This window comes from Saccopteryx leptura, chromosome 3 (assembly GCF_036850995.1).
Source record: "Saccopteryx leptura isolate mSacLep1 chromosome 3, mSacLep1_pri_phased_curated, whole genome shotgun sequence".
Taxonomy (NCBI): Eukaryota; Metazoa; Chordata; class Mammalia; order Chiroptera; family Emballonuridae; genus Saccopteryx; species Saccopteryx leptura.
This window is the reverse complement of record NC_089505.1, coordinates 76,062,381-76,081,805: the sequence shown is the minus strand read 5'-3', so window position 1 is coordinate 76,081,805 and position 19,425 is coordinate 76,062,381. Positions and strand designations below refer to the sequence as shown.

Sequence of the window (19,425 nt, the reverse complement as noted above, 5' to 3'; positions counted from 1 at the left end):
AAAGAAAAAGTTTATTTAGAATGTCATAGAGGTAAAAGTAGGCTTAGGAAATACGTTTTAGAGGCAAAACAGGGACCCTAGGATCTTAGAAGAGACACAGGCAAAGGTGAGTGGGGAGGCACAGACATGCTCCAGAGAGGAGAGCGCCCGGATGTATTAGTGAGAGTGGGGAGCAGGGATGGTCAGGGGAGGTGACAGGGTGTTGTGTTGGGTTTGGGCGTTCAGGAGAGCAGCGCCCGTTCTCATTGCTGTGGGAATGTGTGGAGTCTGAGGGAAGACACACAGGTGAAGACAGGAAAATAATACAGTGTGGTCTCCCTGCACTTGTGGCTGACTCCAGTGAGGAAGGACAGGAGAGTGTGGCCTTTTCAGCATTTCCAGGTCCTTCTGTCTGTGACTGTGGTGGAAGTGGATAGAGGGGCTGTGTGGACACCTCTGGCGGCACATTCTCCAAATGCAGACTTGACTTCTCAACATATTGTCACCTGAGAAAACAAGCAGGAGCAGGACCAGGACAGAATGGCTGCTTCTCAGGTAAGCGATGTTTCCTGCTCAGAGGCTGTGTTTGCTTTTCCTCCTAACTTCAGTGGATTTAGGACTCTCAACTTTTAATTCTCTACTTCTTAAGTTTCTTCATAGTGAGTTTCTTTCCATTTACTTATTTTTTATTTTTTGTAATTCTCAAGGTCAGCAGCTTATATATTTTCCTCCTTTGTCTCTGAGCCTTCTGTGCCTTCTCTCCATGCAGGCTCCGTGAGGGCATGAACAATTCCCACCATGAATTAATGCCCTTCAACTACTGGAAACATCCCCTTTGTGACAGATCAACCTGGGAGGGCACTGTGTCCAACAACATCCCTGTGGGGATGGTCAGAGGCTCGAGTATCAGTGAAGAAGAGAATATTGGCTCTAGAGGTTCATGTGGCTGCAGTGTCAGCTCTGTGAGTCAGTATTAAGGGAATGTACCTTCTATGGGTCAGAATAGGTGAGGAACTTCTGACCGAGAAGAGCACTTAGAAAGACTTGCTATTTAAAGGGAGTGTTAAAGAAAAGAATGTGGGGGGTTACATGTGGACGGACATTTGCAAAAATCGTAGATTACATTTGAAGTAAAAATCAAGGTCTAAGCGGTAGAGCGTCAGCCCAGTGTGTGGAAGTCCGGGTTCCATTCCTGGCCAGGGCACACAGAAGTGCTCATCTGCTTCTCCACCCTTCCCTCTCTCCTTTCTCTCTATCTCTCTTTTCCAGTCCCGCAGCCAGGGCTCCATTGGAGCATTGTAGGCCTGGACGCTGAGGATGGCTCCATGGCCTCTTCCTCAGATGCTAGAATGCGTCTGGTTGCAACAGAGCAACGGGCCGGATGGGCAGAGCATCACCCTGTATTGGGCATGCTGGTGGATCCCAGTCGGGAGCATGCAGGAGTCTGTCTCTCTGCCTTTCTACTTCTCACTTCAGAAAAATACAAGAAAAAGTCAAGGTCTACCCTTCACTGTATGTTTCACAAAGTAGTCTCATAACAAAGGAAGAATTATTTTATTCTAAGATTATGTATACTAAATTTTCACATAGAATTGTGGTTGCTATGCATCTTATTTTGTAAGAACAATAAATTTTATAAAAGTCTTTTACTCAAAGTCATGTATGAATTTTTTTCTATGTATTCTTTCTATATGCTATTCAAAAGTATGGCATGGAGACCAGATACATTGGTGTCACTGGTAAAAAGGGAACTTGTTAAACATGTGGAAACACAGGCTCCATCCAGAACTGAGTGAGAATCAGCATTGTTAGAGAACTGCAGTTGATTGTTGTCCACGTCAGAATTGAAGAATTACTTACACTTCCAAATCACCTTGACTTTTTCGGGCTGAGAAATATACACTGGTTGTGAATGACACAAATCCACACACCTTTGTTTATAATGTTAATTTAATTGATTGACTGGTTTAGAGAGAGAGAAAAACAAATTTGCTGTTTCAGCTGTTTATGCATTCATTGGTTGATTCTTTTTTATTTCTTTTTTTGGAGAGAGTCAGAGAGAGGAACAGATAAGGACAGACAGGAAGGGAGAGTGTTGAGAAGTACCAGTTCTTTGTTATGGCATATAGTTGTTCATTGATTGCTTTCTCATATGTGCCTTGACCATGGAGGTACATCACAGTGAGCGACCCCTTGCTCAAGCCAGCAGCCTTTTGACTCAAACTAGCTACCATTGGGTCATGTCCATGATCGCACGGTCTAACTGGTGAGCTTGCGCTCAAGCCAAATGAGCCCGTGCTCAAGCCAGCGACCTTGGGGTTTTGAACCTGCATCCTCTGCCTCCCAATCCATGCTCTATCTACTGTGCCACCTCTTGGTCAGGCTTATTGGTTGATTCTTTTATGTGCCCTGACCGGGGATTGAGTCTGCAACCTGGTATATTAGGACATCTTACTGACTGAGCTACCCGGACAAGATGATGTCTTAATTTTTAAATATATTTTCCTGGCTGCTTGGCTCAGCCGTAGATCATCTGCTCAGGATGTGGAAGTCCAGGGTTCAATTCCTGGTCAGGGCACACAGGAGAGGCAACGATCTGTTTCTTTATCCCTCTGACTCCCTCCTCTCTCCCTCCCCCCTTTCCCCTCTTCCTCTCTCTCTCTCTCTCTCTCTCTCTCTCTCCCTCTCTCTCCCTCCCTCCCCCTCTCTCTTTCTCTTCTCACCCACTCTTCCTCTTACCCTCTCTCCATCTCTCTATTTCTCTTCCTTTCCCTCTCTTCCCCACCTGCTCCTGCAGTCATCGTTTGAGCAGGTTGGCCATGGGTGCTGATGATGGCTCCATGGCTTTACTTTAGATGTTAAAATAGCTTGGTTGCCAAGCAACAGACCCAGATGGGCAGAACATTGCCTGGTAGGGGACTTGCCAGGTGGGTCCTGTCAGTGCGCATGCAGTAATCTGTTTCTCTGCCTTTCTGCCTCTCACTTAATAAAAAAATAAATAAATTTATTTTTCTGAAAAGTAAAGTCTATGCAGTCCATTTGTGGACTGGTGTTATCCTCTGTACTCATGTTAGGATATATGTTAAATAATGTTACTGTGTGTAAAAGAACAAAAACAAATTATTTTTATTTATTTATTTACTTATTACTTATTGGTGACAGAGAGAGAGGGACAGATAGAGACAAGGGAGAGATGAGAAGCACCAAATCTTCATTGTGGCTCCTTTGTTACAGCTCTTTAGTTGTTCATTGATTTTTTTCTCCTATGTGCCTTGACTAGGGAGGTTACAGCAGAGAGAGTGACACCTTGCTTAAGCCAGCGACCCTGTGCTCAAGCCGGCAACCTTGTGGTTTCAAACCTGGGTCCTCCCGATCCCAGTCTGATGTTCTATCCACTGCACCACCGCCTAGTGAGGCAACAAAAACTTTTTTTTTCTTTTAGGGCACTTTGACCTTCAGGGATGTGGCTGTGGATTTCTCTCAGGAGGAGTGGGAATGCCTGGACCCAGCTCAGCGGAAACTGTACGTGGATGTGATGTTGGAGAACTACAGGAACCTGGTCTCCCTGGGTGAGGATGACTTCCTTCCAGAGCTTATCTTCCATCTGCAGGGTATTATTTCTTTCCTTAGGAGAACGTCTCCTTTGAGCTTCTGCCTTGTATGGCTGATTTCAGAGCTGCCCTCGGTGAACTAATATGGGGGTTTGTTGATATAGGAAGAAAGGCTTCATTCTGTACATTAATCAGAAGTCAGTGTCTGAAAACCTTTCTGTTGTCTAGAATAATTAAGGTATAACAGAAAACAGTATTTTGGAATATTAATTTCTATACTATTTTAATATTCTACCATGTCTTCTAACCTGGGTATAAACTGAATAGGAAATTGAGTATTCTCTATGGAAACTAGTGTTCCCCATTATTTTTGTTTGTTTGTTTTTGTGACAGAGACAGAGAGAGGGACAGGGACAGACAGGAAGGGAGAGAGATGAGAAGCATCAATTCTTCCTTGCGGCTCCTTCGTTGTTCATTGATTGCTTTCTCATAGGTACCTTGACCAGGGGGTTACATCCTATATTTCCTAATTCTCCACATTAATTTCATATTTATGTACCTCATAGAGTCCTTCAGTAAGGTACTGCCATGTGCAGCCTTGGAGTATTGCCCAGCAGGTAGGAAAGTGTCTACTATTACCTACTTTCATCATCGCTATCATTCTGTAATTCTCTCCTGTTCAGTCCAGAGCTGCCTGGGACTGAGTCCTCTCTGTTTTTACTTTCTGGTGAGATCTTTGTCATATTTGTGCTATTGGATTTACAAGTGCTGATACTACATGCTGGAATGTTCTCCTGTGGTAAGAAGTGGGATACAGAATTATTGAGCCTTTTTTTAATATTTAGGAAGAGGCTTTGTTCCTTAATTCAATTTTACTTCAGGCAGAAGCAATGATGAGATTTGGGTTTTTTTTTACAGAGACAGAGAGAGAGTCAGAGAGGGATAGACAGGGACAGACAGGAACGGAGAGAGATGAGAAGCATCAGTCATCAGTTTTTCGTTGTGACACAGTTGTTCATTGATTGCTTTCTCATATGTGCCCTGACTGCGGGCTTCCAGCAGAACGAGTAACCCCCCGCTCAAGCCAGCAACCTGGGTCCAAGCTGGTGAGCTTTTTGCTCAAACCGATGAGCCTGTGCTCAAGCTGGAGACCTCGGGGTCTCAAACCTGTGTCTTCCACATCCCAGTCCGATGCTCTATCCACTGCGCCACTGCCTGGTCAATGATGAGGTTTTTCATTTGCTTTCTTAGTATGTTCCTTTATCATGGTGTACGTAATATCAAATATTTAAATACTAGTTTTTCAACTTTCTAATGATATATTTACAAATGAACTTTTTTTTTGTATCAGGTGCATGACAGCCTACCCGTTTTGTGTAAGATTAATTAAAATATATTAAACCTGAAAAAATTCCTCATGTCATTTAAATGTTATTTTATTACCATTATCCTTTATGTTATTTTTGAATGATTTGTTTGCATTGTCTACGAAATGTTTCTGCTGTATATAATACATGTCACCATGCAAAATGTTTGCTGTTTCAGGGTCCACTCAGTCATAAAGTATAGTTATATGGAAGGATTTTTTTATAAGTGGAACATTCATATAGTGTTCAGAATTCTTGGGATAAATATTCTATTCTCGTTTTGCATTTTTTTTAAGTTCAGTATTATTATTATTATTTTTTTTCCTGAAGCTGGAAATGGGGAGAGACAGTCAGACAGACTCCCGCATGCGCCCGACCGGGATCCACCCGGCACGCCCACCAGGGGGCGACGCTCTGCCCACCAGGGGGCGATGCTCTGCCCCTCCGGGGCGTCGCTCTGTCGCGACCAGAGCCACTCTAGCGCCTGGGGCAGAGGCCAAGGAGCCATCCCCAGCGCCCGGGCCATCTTTGCTCCAATGGAGCCTCACTGCAGGAGGCGAAGAGAGAGACAGAGAGGAAGGAGGGGGGGGTGGAGAAGCAGATGGGCGCCTCTCCTGTGTGCCCTGGCCGGGAATTGAACCCAAGACTTCTGCACGCCAGGCCGACGCTCTACCACTGAGCCAACCGGCCAGGGCTAGTATTTTTAATGAGTTTAAGCTGTACAGCATCGTGGTTAGACCTTCATATTCTTTACAAAATCTGGAAGTGTTCCTCATGATATTTTCTCTACCCGGCATAGTTATTGCAATATATTTACAATATCTCCTGTGCTGCACTTTACATCCCATGACAATTTTGTAACTACTAATGTGCTCCTCCTAATTGCTTCATCTCTTGGACCCAGTCTCCTAACTCCCCTCCTCTCCGGCAGCCATCACTCTGTTATTTGTCCCTGTGAGTCTGTTTGTGGTTTGTTCACTAATGGATATGGTTCTTTCTTTATTTCTTTATTCTTTATTTTTACAAATTAATTTGTTTTTAAGTGAGATGAAGGTAAATAGAGTGACAGACTCCTGCATGTGCCCCAATAGGCATCGACCCATCAACCTTACTCTGGGGCCGATGCTCAAATCAACCAAGCTAACCTCAGTGCCTGAGGGCAATACTGCAACCTACTGAGCCATAATCAGCGCCCAGGGTCGACACTCAAACCAGTCTGGCCCCTTGCTGCAGGAGGGGAAGAGAGAATGAAGAGGAAGACTGAGGGAAGAGAAGAAGATGGTCACTTTTCATGTGTGTCCTGATTGAGGTTCGAACACGGATCGGCTGAATGCCACTGAGCCAGCTGGCCAGGGTTATATTGTTCGTTATATTCTGTATATAATTGACATCATATAGTACATGTCTTTCTCTGCCTGACTTATTTCACTTAGTACAATACCTTGCTTTTTGCAAATCCTAAGATTTTCTTTTTCGTGATTTTTTATTCATTTTAGAAAGAGGACAGAGAGAAAGAGAAACATAGAAGGGGGAGGCACAGGAAGCATCAATTCCAATATGTGCCTTGACCAGGAAATCCCAGGGTTTCAAACCGCAAGCTCAGTTTTCCAGGTCAATGTTTTATCCACTGCCCCACTGCAGGTCGGAAAGATTTTATTCTTTATTAATCTATTTATTTCTTCACATTTATCATTCACATTTATTATCCCTTTTTTTCCTTTTAATTTTTTTTTTATAGTGAGATAGTAAGGGAGAGAGAGAGAATCATCAACTGCTATTTGAGGCACTTTTTAGTTGTTCTTTGATTACTTATCATATTTGCCTTGACCAGGGTGCTCCAGCTGAGCCAGTGACATTTTGCTCAAGCCAGCAACCTTGTGCTTCAAGCCAGTGACCTTGGGCTCAAGTTAGCAACCATGGTATCATGTCGACGATTCCCCATTCAAGTTGGTGACCTTCCGCTCAAGTTGGTGGGTCACAGCTCATGCTAGAAGAGCTGGCACTCAGGCCAGAGACCTCGGGGTTTCAGACCTGGGACCTCAGCATCCCAGGCTGACACTCTATCCACCGCACCACCACTGGTCAGGCTCTTTCTGTTTTTGATATGTCTTCAGGATTGCAGTCTCTCTGTGTTTGAACAATTACTCACTTTTTTTTTTTTTAATTTTTTTTTAAATTTATTCATTATAGCGAGGGGAGAGAGAGTGAGAGAGAGAAGGGGGGAGGAGCAGGAAGCATCAACTCCCATATGTGCCTTGACCAGGCAAGCCCAGGGTTTTGAACCGGCAACTTCAGCGTTTCCGGGTTGACACTTTATCCACTGCGCCACCACAGGTCAGGCCCAATTACTCACTTTTTTAATACTACAGTGCATTGAACATGTACTTCCCTTCTCTCTTTTTTTTTTACATTCATAAACCTTTTATTTATTTTATTTTATTTTTTTCAGAGACAGAGTCAGAGAGAGGGATAGATAGGGACAGAGAGAGATGAGAAGCATCAATCAATAGTTTTTCGTTGCAACACTTAGTTGTTCATTGATTGCTTTATCATATGTGCCTTGACCGTGGGGCTACAGCTGACCGAGTAACCCCTTGCTTAAGCCAGCGTCCTTAGGTGCAAGCTGGTGAGCTTTGCTCAAACCAGATGAACCCGCGCTCAAACTGGCAACCTCAGGGTCTCAAACCTGGGTCTTCCACATCCCAGTCTTATGCTCCATCCACTGCACCACTGCCCAGTCAGGCTGTACTTTTCTTAACACTCAGTGTCATGCAGATCAGAAACAGGTCTCTCAGGAAACAGAAAAGCAGTCAGTGTATTGAACACAGAGTATCATCATCTCTGTCTCTCCAGAGAAGGTAAATTTTGTAAAATATTGCCATTGTGTGCTAGGGCAGTGGTCCCCAACCCCTGGGCCATGGACCAGCACTGGTCCGTGGGCCATTTGGTACCGGTCCGCAGAGAAAGAATAAATAACTTACATTATTTCCATTTTATTTATATTTAAGTCTGAATGATGTTTTATTTTTTAAAATGACCAGATTCCCTGTTACATCCGTCTAAGACTCTTGAAGCTTGTCTCGATCACTTGAAACATTTATCTGTCCCACCCTAAAGGCTGGTCTGTGAAAATATTTTCTGACATCAAACCGGTCTGTGGCCCAAAGAAGGTTGGGGACCACTGTGCTAGGATATTTGAGCAGGTATTGTCAGTAATGAAAGCAACTTTTTATTCCTCTCTTATGTGACGTTTCCTCATTGATACCTTTCTCGGTCTTGCTTTGGACTCCTAACTTGTCTGTGGAGTACTCCAAGTGTAATTTGTTCAGTAATTGTTGGTACATCCATTCACTTTGTTTGATAACTCTGAACATTTATTTTGTCACTTTTAGCTGTGCCATCTGAAGACTACCAGACCATGTTACAAAAAGCAGGAATAGAAGATTTCTTCTTTAAAACAACACTGGTAAGATGTGGAAGGTGTGGTTTTGATAATGTACACTTAAAGAAAGCCTTGGAATTTTAGCAAGAGTGGTGAGAAGAAAGGATGTTAATATGGAAAAAACTACTTCAGGGTGATATGTGGTTTTTAGAGAGGAAGTGGTTGAAGGAGATTCAGAGACAGGGTCAGACAGAAACATTGATCTCTTTCTATATGTGCCCTGACCAGGGATTGAGCCTGAAACCTTTGCATATCTGGATGACACTAACTGACTCACTTATCTGGCTAGGGTATGACAGTTATTTTTAATTAAATCCTTGTTTCCCATCCTGATTAGGCAGTGGCACAGTGGATAGAGCGTCAGACTGGACGTGGAGGACCTAGGTTTGAAACCCCCATGATCGCCAAGTTGATTGTGGGCTCATCTGTTTTGAGCACAGCTCACCAGCTTGAACCCATTGTTGCTGGCTTTAGCAAAGGGTCACTCGTTTTGCTGTATTCCCCCAGTCAAGGCACATATGAAAAAGCAATCAATGAAGAGCTAAGGTGCTGCAACAAAGAATTGATGTTTCTCATCTCTCTGCCTTCCTGTCTGTCTGTTCCTCTCTCTCCCTTTTTCTGTCCCTCTCTCTGTCTCTTGACACACAAAAGAAATTCTTAAGTTTAAAAATAGCTTATCAATGTGTTTCTAAAGGTGATGATTGAAAACTAGTTTTTACTATTATTAATTAATGGAAAAGAAAGCTGAAAAACCTAGGAATTTATGTAACCTTTAATATAAATAATCATATGCTTTGTTTAAAATGTATGGTGGGATTAAACTTTCAGTTATTCTAACATTTAGCGATTTATAATGCACATTTAAAATTCAGATGTGATCAGTTTGGCAAGGCCTTTAGCAAAGAATCCTTCACCAAGATATAACATTCCTTTTTATCGCAATGTCTATAATTTTTATAAACTTGGCAGAATGTTTTATACAACCATCATGATTTAATAGGTATCATAGCATAGTTATTTGGAAATAAGTGTTCATGTTAAATGAAATTAGAGCTTTCACTAAAGGCCTTTCTGTCTTCAATGATTACCAGAGTACACAGAAAGGAGACAGAAGCTACCAATACAAAGAAGATTGGAAAAACTTTAACCAGGAATCAATTCCTAATCAAAATGAGAAAATTCTGTTTCCAGGGAACCATTATAAACATGGAAAAGTGTTCGACCAAATGTCACATTCCAGTATCCGTAAGGTTATTCATAGTGTGGAGAAGACAAATGAAGAAAGTCAGTGTGTCGAATCTTTTAAGCAATCTTCAAATCATACTGAAGATGAGAATATTTATACTGAGGAGGAAGCTTACAATTATAATTTATGTACCAGAGCTTTCAATGAAATACTCAGTGTAAATAGACTTAAGAAAGTTCATACTGGAGGAAAACTTTCTAAATGTAAAGAATGTGGTAAAACATTTAATTGGAATTCATGTCTTACTTCACATGAGAGAAATATTCACATTGAAGCAAGACCTTATGAATGCAGAGGATGTGGCCAAGCCTTTATCCGTTCCTCAACCCTTACTGAACATCAGAGATTTCACATGGGAGAGAAGTCTCAGAAGTATTTAGAATGTGGCAAAACTATTAAGTGGAAGTCAGAACTTACTAGACATCAAAGAATTCACAAGAGAGAAAAAACATACAAATGTAGAGAATGCGGCAAAGCCTTTAGAAGGTTATCATACCTTACTGAACATCATCACATAGTTCATACTGGTGTGAAACCCTACAAATGTGGAGAATGTGGCAAAGCTTTTAGTAGGTTGTCACACCTTACTCAACACGAGAAATTTCATACTGGAGAGCGGTCTTATCAATGTTTAGAATTTGAAAATAATTTTATGTGGAACTCATGTCTTACTACTTATCAGAGGATTCACTCGGGAGAGAAACCATACAAATGTAGAGAATGTGGCAAAGCCTTTGAAGGATCGTCATACCTTACTCAGCATCAGAGAGTTCATACTGGTGAGAAACCCTATAAATGCAGTGATTGTGGGAAAGCCTTTAGCTTTTCCTCAGCCCTTACTCAACATATGAGACTTCATACTGGAGAAAAGCCCTATCAATGTAGACAATGTGACAGAGCCTTTAGAAATTCCTCACACCTTACTCAACATCAGATGGTTCATACTGGTGAGAAACCCTATAAATGTGGAGAATGTGAAAAAGCCTTTAGTAGGCTGTCATTCCTTACTCAACACCAGAAATTTCATACTGGAGAGAGGTCTCATAAATGTTTAGAGTGTGGGAAAATTTTTATGTGGAACTCACAGCTCATTATACATCAGAGAATTCACTCGGGAGAGAAACCGTACAAATGTAGAGAATGTGGCACAGCCTTTACTTGCTCCTCAAAACTTACTCGGCATCAAAAAATTCATACTGCACAGAAGCCTGACAAATGAAGAGAATATGGCAACGCCTTTGGCCAGTTCTGAAGCCTTACTCAACATCAAAGAGTTCATACTATACAGAAACCTTACATTGAAAGGAGTGTAGTCAAGTTTTGCTTAGCAGAGGAATCCTACTAAACATCAGAGAATTCATTCTCAAGAGGAGCCTTACAAATGTGGAAGTTGTGGCAAAACCTTAAATGACCACTCTCATCTACCTAAACATGAGAGAATTCATACCAGAGAGGAACTTGCAAATGTAAAGTATGTGGCAAATGCTTTTACTTGTCCTCAAAACTTGAACATTACAGAATTCATGATGGAGAGAAACAGTAAAAACGTAAGTATTTTTGGCAAAACATTTAACCTTTGTTCTAACCTCAGTGAGCATCAAAGAATTAAGCCTTAGAAATGTAATGCATGTTCCAAAGCAGGGGTCCCCAAACTTTTTACACAGAGGGCCAGTTCACTGGCCCTCAGACCATTGGAGGGCCGTCACATACAGTGCTCCTCTCACTGACCACCAATGAAAGAGGTGGCCCTTCCGGAAGTGCGGTGGGGGGCCGGATAAATAGCCTCAGGGGGCTGCATGCGGCCCGCGGGCCGTAGTTTGGGGACGCCTGTTCCAAAGTCTTTGTCCTCATTCATATCTTACTCCACATCTGATAATGAATACTAGATGAAAGAGTAACATGTTAAGAACATGGGAAAACTTTAAACCAGTTTGCAGACCTTACTTGACACCCCTGTGAGCAACAGTCATCTCGCACCTCAGGGCTTTCACCATGCATGTCCCTTAGGTAAGGTCTCTGCGTGACTTGCCAAAACCTTGCTCTTTTTGTTTTATTTTCAACAAACTAAATTTAGGTCAAGAACCCCAAAGACTCTGTATATGAACCCTAATAAAGGTATGTGCCCTGTGTTCTGTGTTTTCTGTCCTGCAACTCTGTGGGCATTCTCCGTGGCCTCCATGGGCAGACTACAGGTATGCTGTGTACTTCCTCCAGAGCTAGTGAGTTATAAGCATGTCTGTTTCCATCTCCCTTGTGGTCTCTGTGTAATTGCTGCTCACCCTCCAATATTACGGTGCTCTGCTACACAAATTCTAGTAATTGAAAACAGTCCAGTCTAGTATAATTAGGGAGGTGTTTTTTTTATCTTGATGTTACATATATGTATTTTTTTCACATATTGTTTACCTCAGTGAGCTCACTTAAAGAAGTTTACATGGTTTGATACACAAAAATACAATCTGTACATTACTAACCTGAAGATAAAATGTAGGGGTAAGGTGACTGAGAAATAAATGTGTGTGCATATTTTCAGAAGGATAGGGAAAATAATGCAACAACATGGGTATTTTTAACAAAGCTGATGAGTCAAGTAGACATCTCATGGGTATAATGTAAATTATTTTTTGTACATTGCATTTCTGTATATTCCCCCCCCCCCAAAAAAAAACCCATCATTACTCTTTTTTAGAGAAACTCACAATGCTGTTATGTCGTGGTCTAGCCATGATGAGTTTATTATGGGGTCTTCGAATGGGAAAAGGTATAGAATTAAATAAATGCTAAAGACTTAAAGATATATACATCGAGATAGGTTTGGGAGGACGGCATGGCGAATAATCTCTATTGCTCCTAAGCCAATGCAATGGCAGCTCCCAGAAGCATATTCGTTTTTACTTAGGGAAAAAACATGGTCCATTAGCAATTCAATTGTTTCTAAGATAACTTAAAGACAACCCCCACCATACCATTCAAATTTAACTTTACACCAATAAGAAACTAGCTTCCAGTCTCTTTTGGAAAACATGGATGGGACAAGCGAGAATTAGGTATAGCTTTGTTCACTTAGGCAGGTGAGGTTGGGGGTAGCACCCAGCACCTCTGTCCCCCAGATATATCCAAATTACAAAAATATCCTGTTTGTTTATTTGGTTCCCAACAGATCTCCCTTTTTATTTTTTAAAACTTCAGTTTGTGCTGTGATTCATACTCATTTGAATTCCCATGTTCTGATTTGAAGGCAGACTGGAAAAATAAAAAATAAACAACAAAATTAAAATAGCCAATGCTAACAGATACTATAACAAGTGTCCTAATACAATGAAGTGATTAAAGCCTGTTAGGTTAAGCAAAGTCTTAACTAATACAACAAAATCTAAAATAAAATTCTTACAGTCTAAAATGTCCTTAACATGTTAATATAATTTCACCAAGTCCATGCTGACACCATTATTGCTTTACATTATTTGTAAATGTAATGCAACCCCACTTCAGTTTGAGAACTGTCCTAAGGAGCAAGAGTCACACATTCAGGAAAAGTCTATAAGGCACTGGAGTTGTGGTCACATTTCCACACTTTTCAGCTAGAGTCTAAGTCCCAATGACCACTGCTTCTACAATAGCTGGCAATGATTTAGATAAATTGGAAAAGCCAGTTGCAGCATGTATGGAGATGGAGCTTTGCAACCGTGGTGCCGTGAAGAGAACCTTGGGATACACCAGGGGTCTCAAACTCGCGGCCCACGGGCCGCATGCAGCCCACCCACCAATTTTGTGCGGCCCGCAGACTAATCAAACTTCGTGGATTAGTCTGCAGGCCAGTCTGCGGGCTGCACAAAATTGGTGGGCGGGCCGCATGCGGCCCGCGGGCCCGAGTTTGAGACCCCTGGGATACACTATGCTGGGTGGGAGAGGTAAACTCGTCTAAATTAGGAACAGGTCCCAGCCTAAAATAGGCAAGGGACATTGAGGCAGGAAGAATAAAGGAGACACTATATATATATTAAAGCAGCAGAAAATAAGACTATTAACACCCACAATAGAGATTTTCAAGGGGTGAATAAAAATTCAAATATTCAGGCAAGGCATAATAAGTAGCCTTTGTGTCCATAAGAAATGAGATTAGTTTACCTGCTACTTGGAAGATATACCCTAGGATTGTCCACAGTGACGTCAGATGGGCTGACGGCCCTGGGCACCTTTAGCCTTCAGTGGCAAATCCCAGCAGGCTGGGCAAGGTCACAGGTGGCTGGAGAAGGGCTGGAAGAGACTGAACCCTCCCTTAGAGGAAGCAAGGGGACAGCTTACTTTCTAGTGTCCCTTTTTCCCACAGCAAAGGCATATCCTTGGTGGGGGCCAAGAAGCCTGGCAGGCTTTAGCTCAATGACCTTCCTTTCCAGTCTTGAAGCAGGGCCCTGATAGAGTCCTATGAAGCCCCTTTGGGGTGTTGGAGCCTTTAAGAATATATGCCAAGAGCTGGTATTTTGCCTGATTTCTTTTGGGCTTTGTCTGCCTTTTCTGTTCCTCTTGGTCATTATAGACCTTAAAATCCATGCTCAGAAGATTTTGTTGAGGGGTTTGAGGGTCCTCATTTGCCTATATAAATTTTTTTTTGTATATTTGGAGCTATTTGGAAAAAGACAAAACAGCGTTATTAGCTGGGTCAAATAAAAGAGGGTAGAAGTTTACAAGAGAAAGGATTGGCATCTCCTGTAGGATTCCAGTGTCTCTCCACTGCTGAATAACCCTGTACATCAACATTCAAAAGAAATTTTTTTAAGTAAATAGCATGATAAAGATTTGCAGGAGTTCCAGGATATGGTTCCCCCTCTTTTTATATTATTTATAATTAATTTGTAAGCATTTTTTTTCTTTTCTTTTTTCTTTTTTTGTATTTTTCTAAAGCTGGAAACAGGGAGAGACAGTCAGACAGACTCCCGCATGCGCCCTACCGGGATCCACCCGGCATGCCCACCAGAGGCAATGCTCTGCCCACCAGGGGGCGATGCTCTGCCCCTCCGGGGCATCGCTCTGTTGCGACCAGAGCCACTCTAGTGCCTGGGGCAGAGGCCAAGGAGCCATCCCCAGCACCCGGGCCATCTTTGCTCCAATGGAGCCTTGGCTGCGGGAGGGGAAGAGAGAGACAGAGAGGAAGAAGAGGGGGAGGGGTGGAGAAGCAGATGGGCGCTTCTCCTGTGTGCCCTGGCCGGGAATTGAACCCGGGACTTCTTCACACCAGGCCGACGCTCTACCACTGAGCCAACCGGCCAGGGCCTGTAAGCATTTTTTAGCATGTTTTATAATACCTTGATTTTAAAGATGGTAAGAAATTTGTTTTTATGTTAATTTTTCACAAAACATAGTAAATGCATTTTTAAGTAACATTCCTATATTTATAAAAAATTTATTTCATTAATAGGCAAATTATTAAAGTTGGAAAAATTTAGTGTGACTTTCATTTTTTATATTAAGCAAATTTACTTCAAGCTTTTTAGTTTGCAGCTTGCAAATTAGCAAGTTTTTTTTTGTTTGTTTGTTTGTTTGTATTTTTCTGAAGTTGGAAACGGGAAGGCAGACAGACTCCCACATGCACCCAACCGGGATCCACCCAGCACGCCCACCAGGGGGCAATGCTTTGCCCATCCGGGGCGTCGCTCTTTTGCGACCAGAGCCATTCTAGTGCCTGAGGCAGAGGCTATGGAGCCATCCCCAGCCCCCAGGCCATCTTTGCTCCAATGGAGCCTTGGCTGCGGGAGGGGAAGAGAGAGAGAGGAAGGAGAGGGGGAGGGGTGGAGAAGTAGATGGGCGCTTTTCCTGTGTGCCCTGGCTGGGAATCAAACCCAGGACTTCCGCACACCAGGCTGATGCTCTACTACTGAGCCAACTGGCCAGGGCCAAATTAGCAAGTCTTTAGGATTTATATTCTACCCCTTTTGTTCACTTATAATTTAAAGCACAGGTATTCTTGTATAAGGAATTTAGGCACATTATAGAAATTACAATAACATAAATTATACAATTTCAATAATTATAAAGATAAACTTTACTAGTTTTTGAGCATTTGCCAAAAGCGCGAAATGTTTTAGAGTATGAAAAGCTTCCCGGGGCTGGGGGAGGGCCTTTAGCAAAGTTGCTCCCCACCCCCATTAGGGTAGTTTATATTGTCTAAAATTCGTAAGTCTATGCAACAAAGGAGCCAATATCTATTCTAGTCGTAGCTCAGAAATTAGTCTAAGCACATGAGCCTTAGCCACTCCTCTCCTCATTTCTGCTGTGTTGGCAGGTCTTACACTGTCCCAAGGAGGAGCAGGTGCAAATGGCAGTCAGCATTTCTGTTTTTGTTTTAGAGAACATGATGGCATTCACCCTTATGTCTCAAAATTGCAGACCTATTAGGGGCGTAGTAGGGACTCCTTGTTGGGCTTTTATTTTTTGGAGATTGCAGATCACAATTTTAGTCCAATTTTCCTCATTCTCCAAAGAGGAACTGGAAATGCCAGCTTTTGCTGCTGGGCTCGAACCCAGGCCTCCACTTTTGGCTTTCCACAACATCTAGGGCAATTTGCAACTTACAAATTTGTGATTCCATTTTTAGCAGCTGCTCCATTTTTAGGTGAATTTCACAAATTTGGTTGGCCTTTGGGGCTTGCTTCAGTTCCAGAGTCAGCATTTTTTTCTCTCATGTTTGCTCCAGCTTGTTTTACTGCTCAGTTGGCAGGCCGTGGACAGCCTTTTCCACAGAGTTCTTGGTTTCCTCACGCATGGCTGTAAAAGCCAGCCCACGGCCCCCAAAAGGACAGCCATGGGGTACCATAACAGCAGCCAGTTTTCTACTCTATTGTTTAAAGGTGGGGGTGGCTCCATATTGATTTGATTTAATCCTGTAATGCTAATTGCAGGAATTGAGAGAGCAAGCCCCCAGTCTGTCCCGTGTCATAATGTAGAAATTAAAACCTTTAAACCAAAATACAAATAAGGAAGTTTTTGATACAATCATTTATTTGAGGCATAAATGGGATTCTTTTTTAAAAAATTTTTATTGATTGATTTTATTTTTTTATTTATTCATTTTAGAGAAGAGAGAGAGAGAGAGAAGGGGGAGCAGCAGGAAGCATCAACTCCCATATGTGCTTTGACCAGGCAAGCCCAGGGTTTTGAACCGGTGACCTCAGCGTTCCAGGTTAACACTTTATCCACTGTGCCACCACAGGTCAGGCTAAATGGGATTCTTTATAAGACTGCACCACCCCACATCATGCAATAGGCCAGAGTGTGGGGAAAAGCTTACTTTTGTTGAAAAGATTTTAGTATTAAAAGGGCAGGAAAGGCTTAGTCTTAAAACTAAGCCTTTGGCTATAATGACTTTGCTGGCTTACAGCCTGTCTTCCACACCTAATGCAAATTATAAGTGAGCAAACATACATTACATTTACAAATTTATTTGATCCACATTCTATTTTATTTAAATTTATATGAGTGTGCTTTACTTATTTTAATTAAAATTAAAAATTTGTAGGGATGATATCATTTTACTTTTTAATATTAAAGCTGGCATTTCTAATTTTTGCATGCAAGAATTTAATTCAGGCCTTAAAAATAGATATATTTAGACATTAAACAAAGACTTCATGTACAATTACACAAATTAAGAGTGAAACCTGGGATTCTAGAGATTAGAACATGGTCTGCTTGATCTTACATAGGGCTATTTTGATAGGAACTAAAAGGATAGAAACTAAACAGAACTCTTGAAAAGTAGAATGTCATCCTGGCATGTGGATGTCCCAGGTTTGATTCTCAGTCACGGCACACAGGAGAAGTGCTCATCTGCTTCTCTACCCCTCCTCCTCCCGCTTCTCTCTCTCTTTCTCTTCCCCCTCCTACAGTCATGGCTTGATTGGGATGAGTTGGCCCCAAGCACTGTGGATAGATCCACCTCAGACACTAGGAAGAGCTCAGTTGCTGAGCAACAGAGCAATGCCCCACATGGACAGAGCATCACCCCCTACTGGGCTTACCAGATGAATCCTGGTCAGGACGCATGCGGGAGTCTATCTGCCTGTCCTCCTCTCACTAAATAAAAATGAGAGGAAAAAAGTATGTAGGTCAGTACTCATGATTTCATGCTGAACACTTTGAATGTGCATATTGATTTTTGTTAAATAATGGAATAAGCCTGACCACATGGTTGCATAGTGGGCAGAGCATTGGACTGGGATGCGGAGGACTCAGGTTCAAAACCCCAAGATCACCAGCTTGAGTGTGGGCTCATTCACCTTGAGAACAGGATTGCTGGCTTGAGCAAGTGGTCATTGGTTTGGCTGTAGCCCCTGGGTCAAGGGTCATATGAGAAAGCAATCAATGAACAACTAAGGTGCTGCAATGAAGAATTGATGCTTCTCATCTCTCTTTCTGTCTGTTCCTATCTCTCACTAAAATAAAAATAAAGGATAGTTCTTGTATCTCAAACAGTTGTCATAATTGGTGTCTGTTGTTATCAGTGTGAGGAAATACATGAGGGCAAGGATGCCCAGGTCAGGTGGGGCGAAAGGATTTGACCCTACACCTGCCCTTTCCCTGGTGCTGATTCTATGGCCCCTGTAGAGTCATTTGGGCTCCTATGGAATCAGGTCCACATACGACGATAAAGAGCTCTGTTATTCTTGTGTCTGTGTGATAAGATCTACTTTGTCAACTTTTTTTTTTTAGATCTTATTTATTTCAGAGAGAGGAACAGAGAGAGACAAAGAGAGAGGGGGGGGGAGGAGCAGAAAGCATCAACTCCCATATATGTGCCTTGACTAGGCGAGCCTGGGTTTTTGAACCAGGGAACTGTGTTCCAGGTTGATGCTTTAGCCACTGTGCCACCACTGGTCAGGCTCATAAGATCCACTTTGAATCTAAGCTGAAGTTCAGCTGTCCCAGCCCCCTGCAGATGGAGCCCATTGACAAAATTATATTTGTACCTGGTCATAGCCTATAAAGTTGAAATATTTCTGCGTCACAGTGCCTGTCCTGTTAACAATGTAAACTGCTGAATAGGATAGAATATCTGGATGTATGAACCTGAGAAATATAATAGGTAATAATATTGGTATTTCCAGGGTAGAAAAAGCCAGCTGCTCAACTCCCACTTTCCAGTGTAAGCATCTTTTCAGGGTCAATTTTAAAACTTCACTATGCCTGACCTGTGGTGGCGCAGTGGATAAAGCGTCGACCTGGAAATGCTGAGGTCGCCGGTTCGAAACCCTGGGCTTGCCTGGTCAAGGCACATATGGGAGTTGATGCTTCCACCTCCTCCCCCTGTCTCTCTCTCCTCTCTCTCTGTCTCTCTAAAATGAATAAATAAAATTTAAAAAATTTTAAAAAAAACTTAACTAAGCTGAAGCATCTCAAGTTTATGCTTTAAATATTGACAAACACCTAAAATTTATATGAAAAAAAGCCAAAATAATTCTGAAACATTACAGTGGGAAGAGGACTCACACAATCACATTTCAAATCTTACCATAAATATCCTGGAATGAAGGGACTTTGGGATTGGCAGAAGGATAGATATGTAGATTAATGTAGTACAATACAGATCTAGAAATAGACCTACACAAATACCATCAACTCAGTTTTGACAGTGGTGCCCAGACCAAGAAAGAAAGGATACACTTTCCATGAAATGTTGAAGAATTTGGATATCAAGGCTGTTTTAGTGTTGCTCACTTTTACAGGATGCCAGTAAGCCCTTTCCCAGAGTGGCCACACCATTTTCACTCCCATCACCAGTGTGTTAGGGTTGTGTTAGTTCCAAGCCTGTGTCAACACTTAGTGTTTCTGCTTTTATATTTTAGC

At 42.2% G+C, this 19,425-nt stretch overlaps 1 protein-coding gene across 1 annotated transcript; it reads left to right on the top strand.

Moving 5' to 3' along the window:
* The first annotated feature begins 326 nt into the window (after positions 1–326).
* Positions 327–11,713, top strand: LOC136399351 (zinc finger protein 420-like). The gene is made up of 4 exons (XM_066374433.1): positions 327–534; positions 3,422–3,590; positions 8,290–8,363; positions 9,431–11,713. The coding sequence occupies exons 1-4, from the start codon at positions 520–522 to the stop codon at positions 10,802–10,804; spliced, it is 1,632 nt and encodes a 543-aa protein (XP_066230530.1). The 5' UTR covers positions 327–519; the 3' UTR covers positions 10,805–11,713.
* The last annotated feature ends 7,712 nt before the right edge of the window (positions 11,714–19,425 follow it).

Coding starts and splice junctions, on each gene's coding strand:
- LOC136399351 (XM_066374433.1), top strand. Junction 3,591..8,289: donor GCTTATCTTCCATCTGCAGG/GTATTATTTCTT, acceptor TGTCACTTTTAG/CTGTGCCATCTGAAGACTAC. Junction 8,364..9,430: donor TCTTCTTTAAAACAACACTG/GTAAGATGTGGA, acceptor AATGATTACCAG/AGTACACAGAAAGGAGACAG.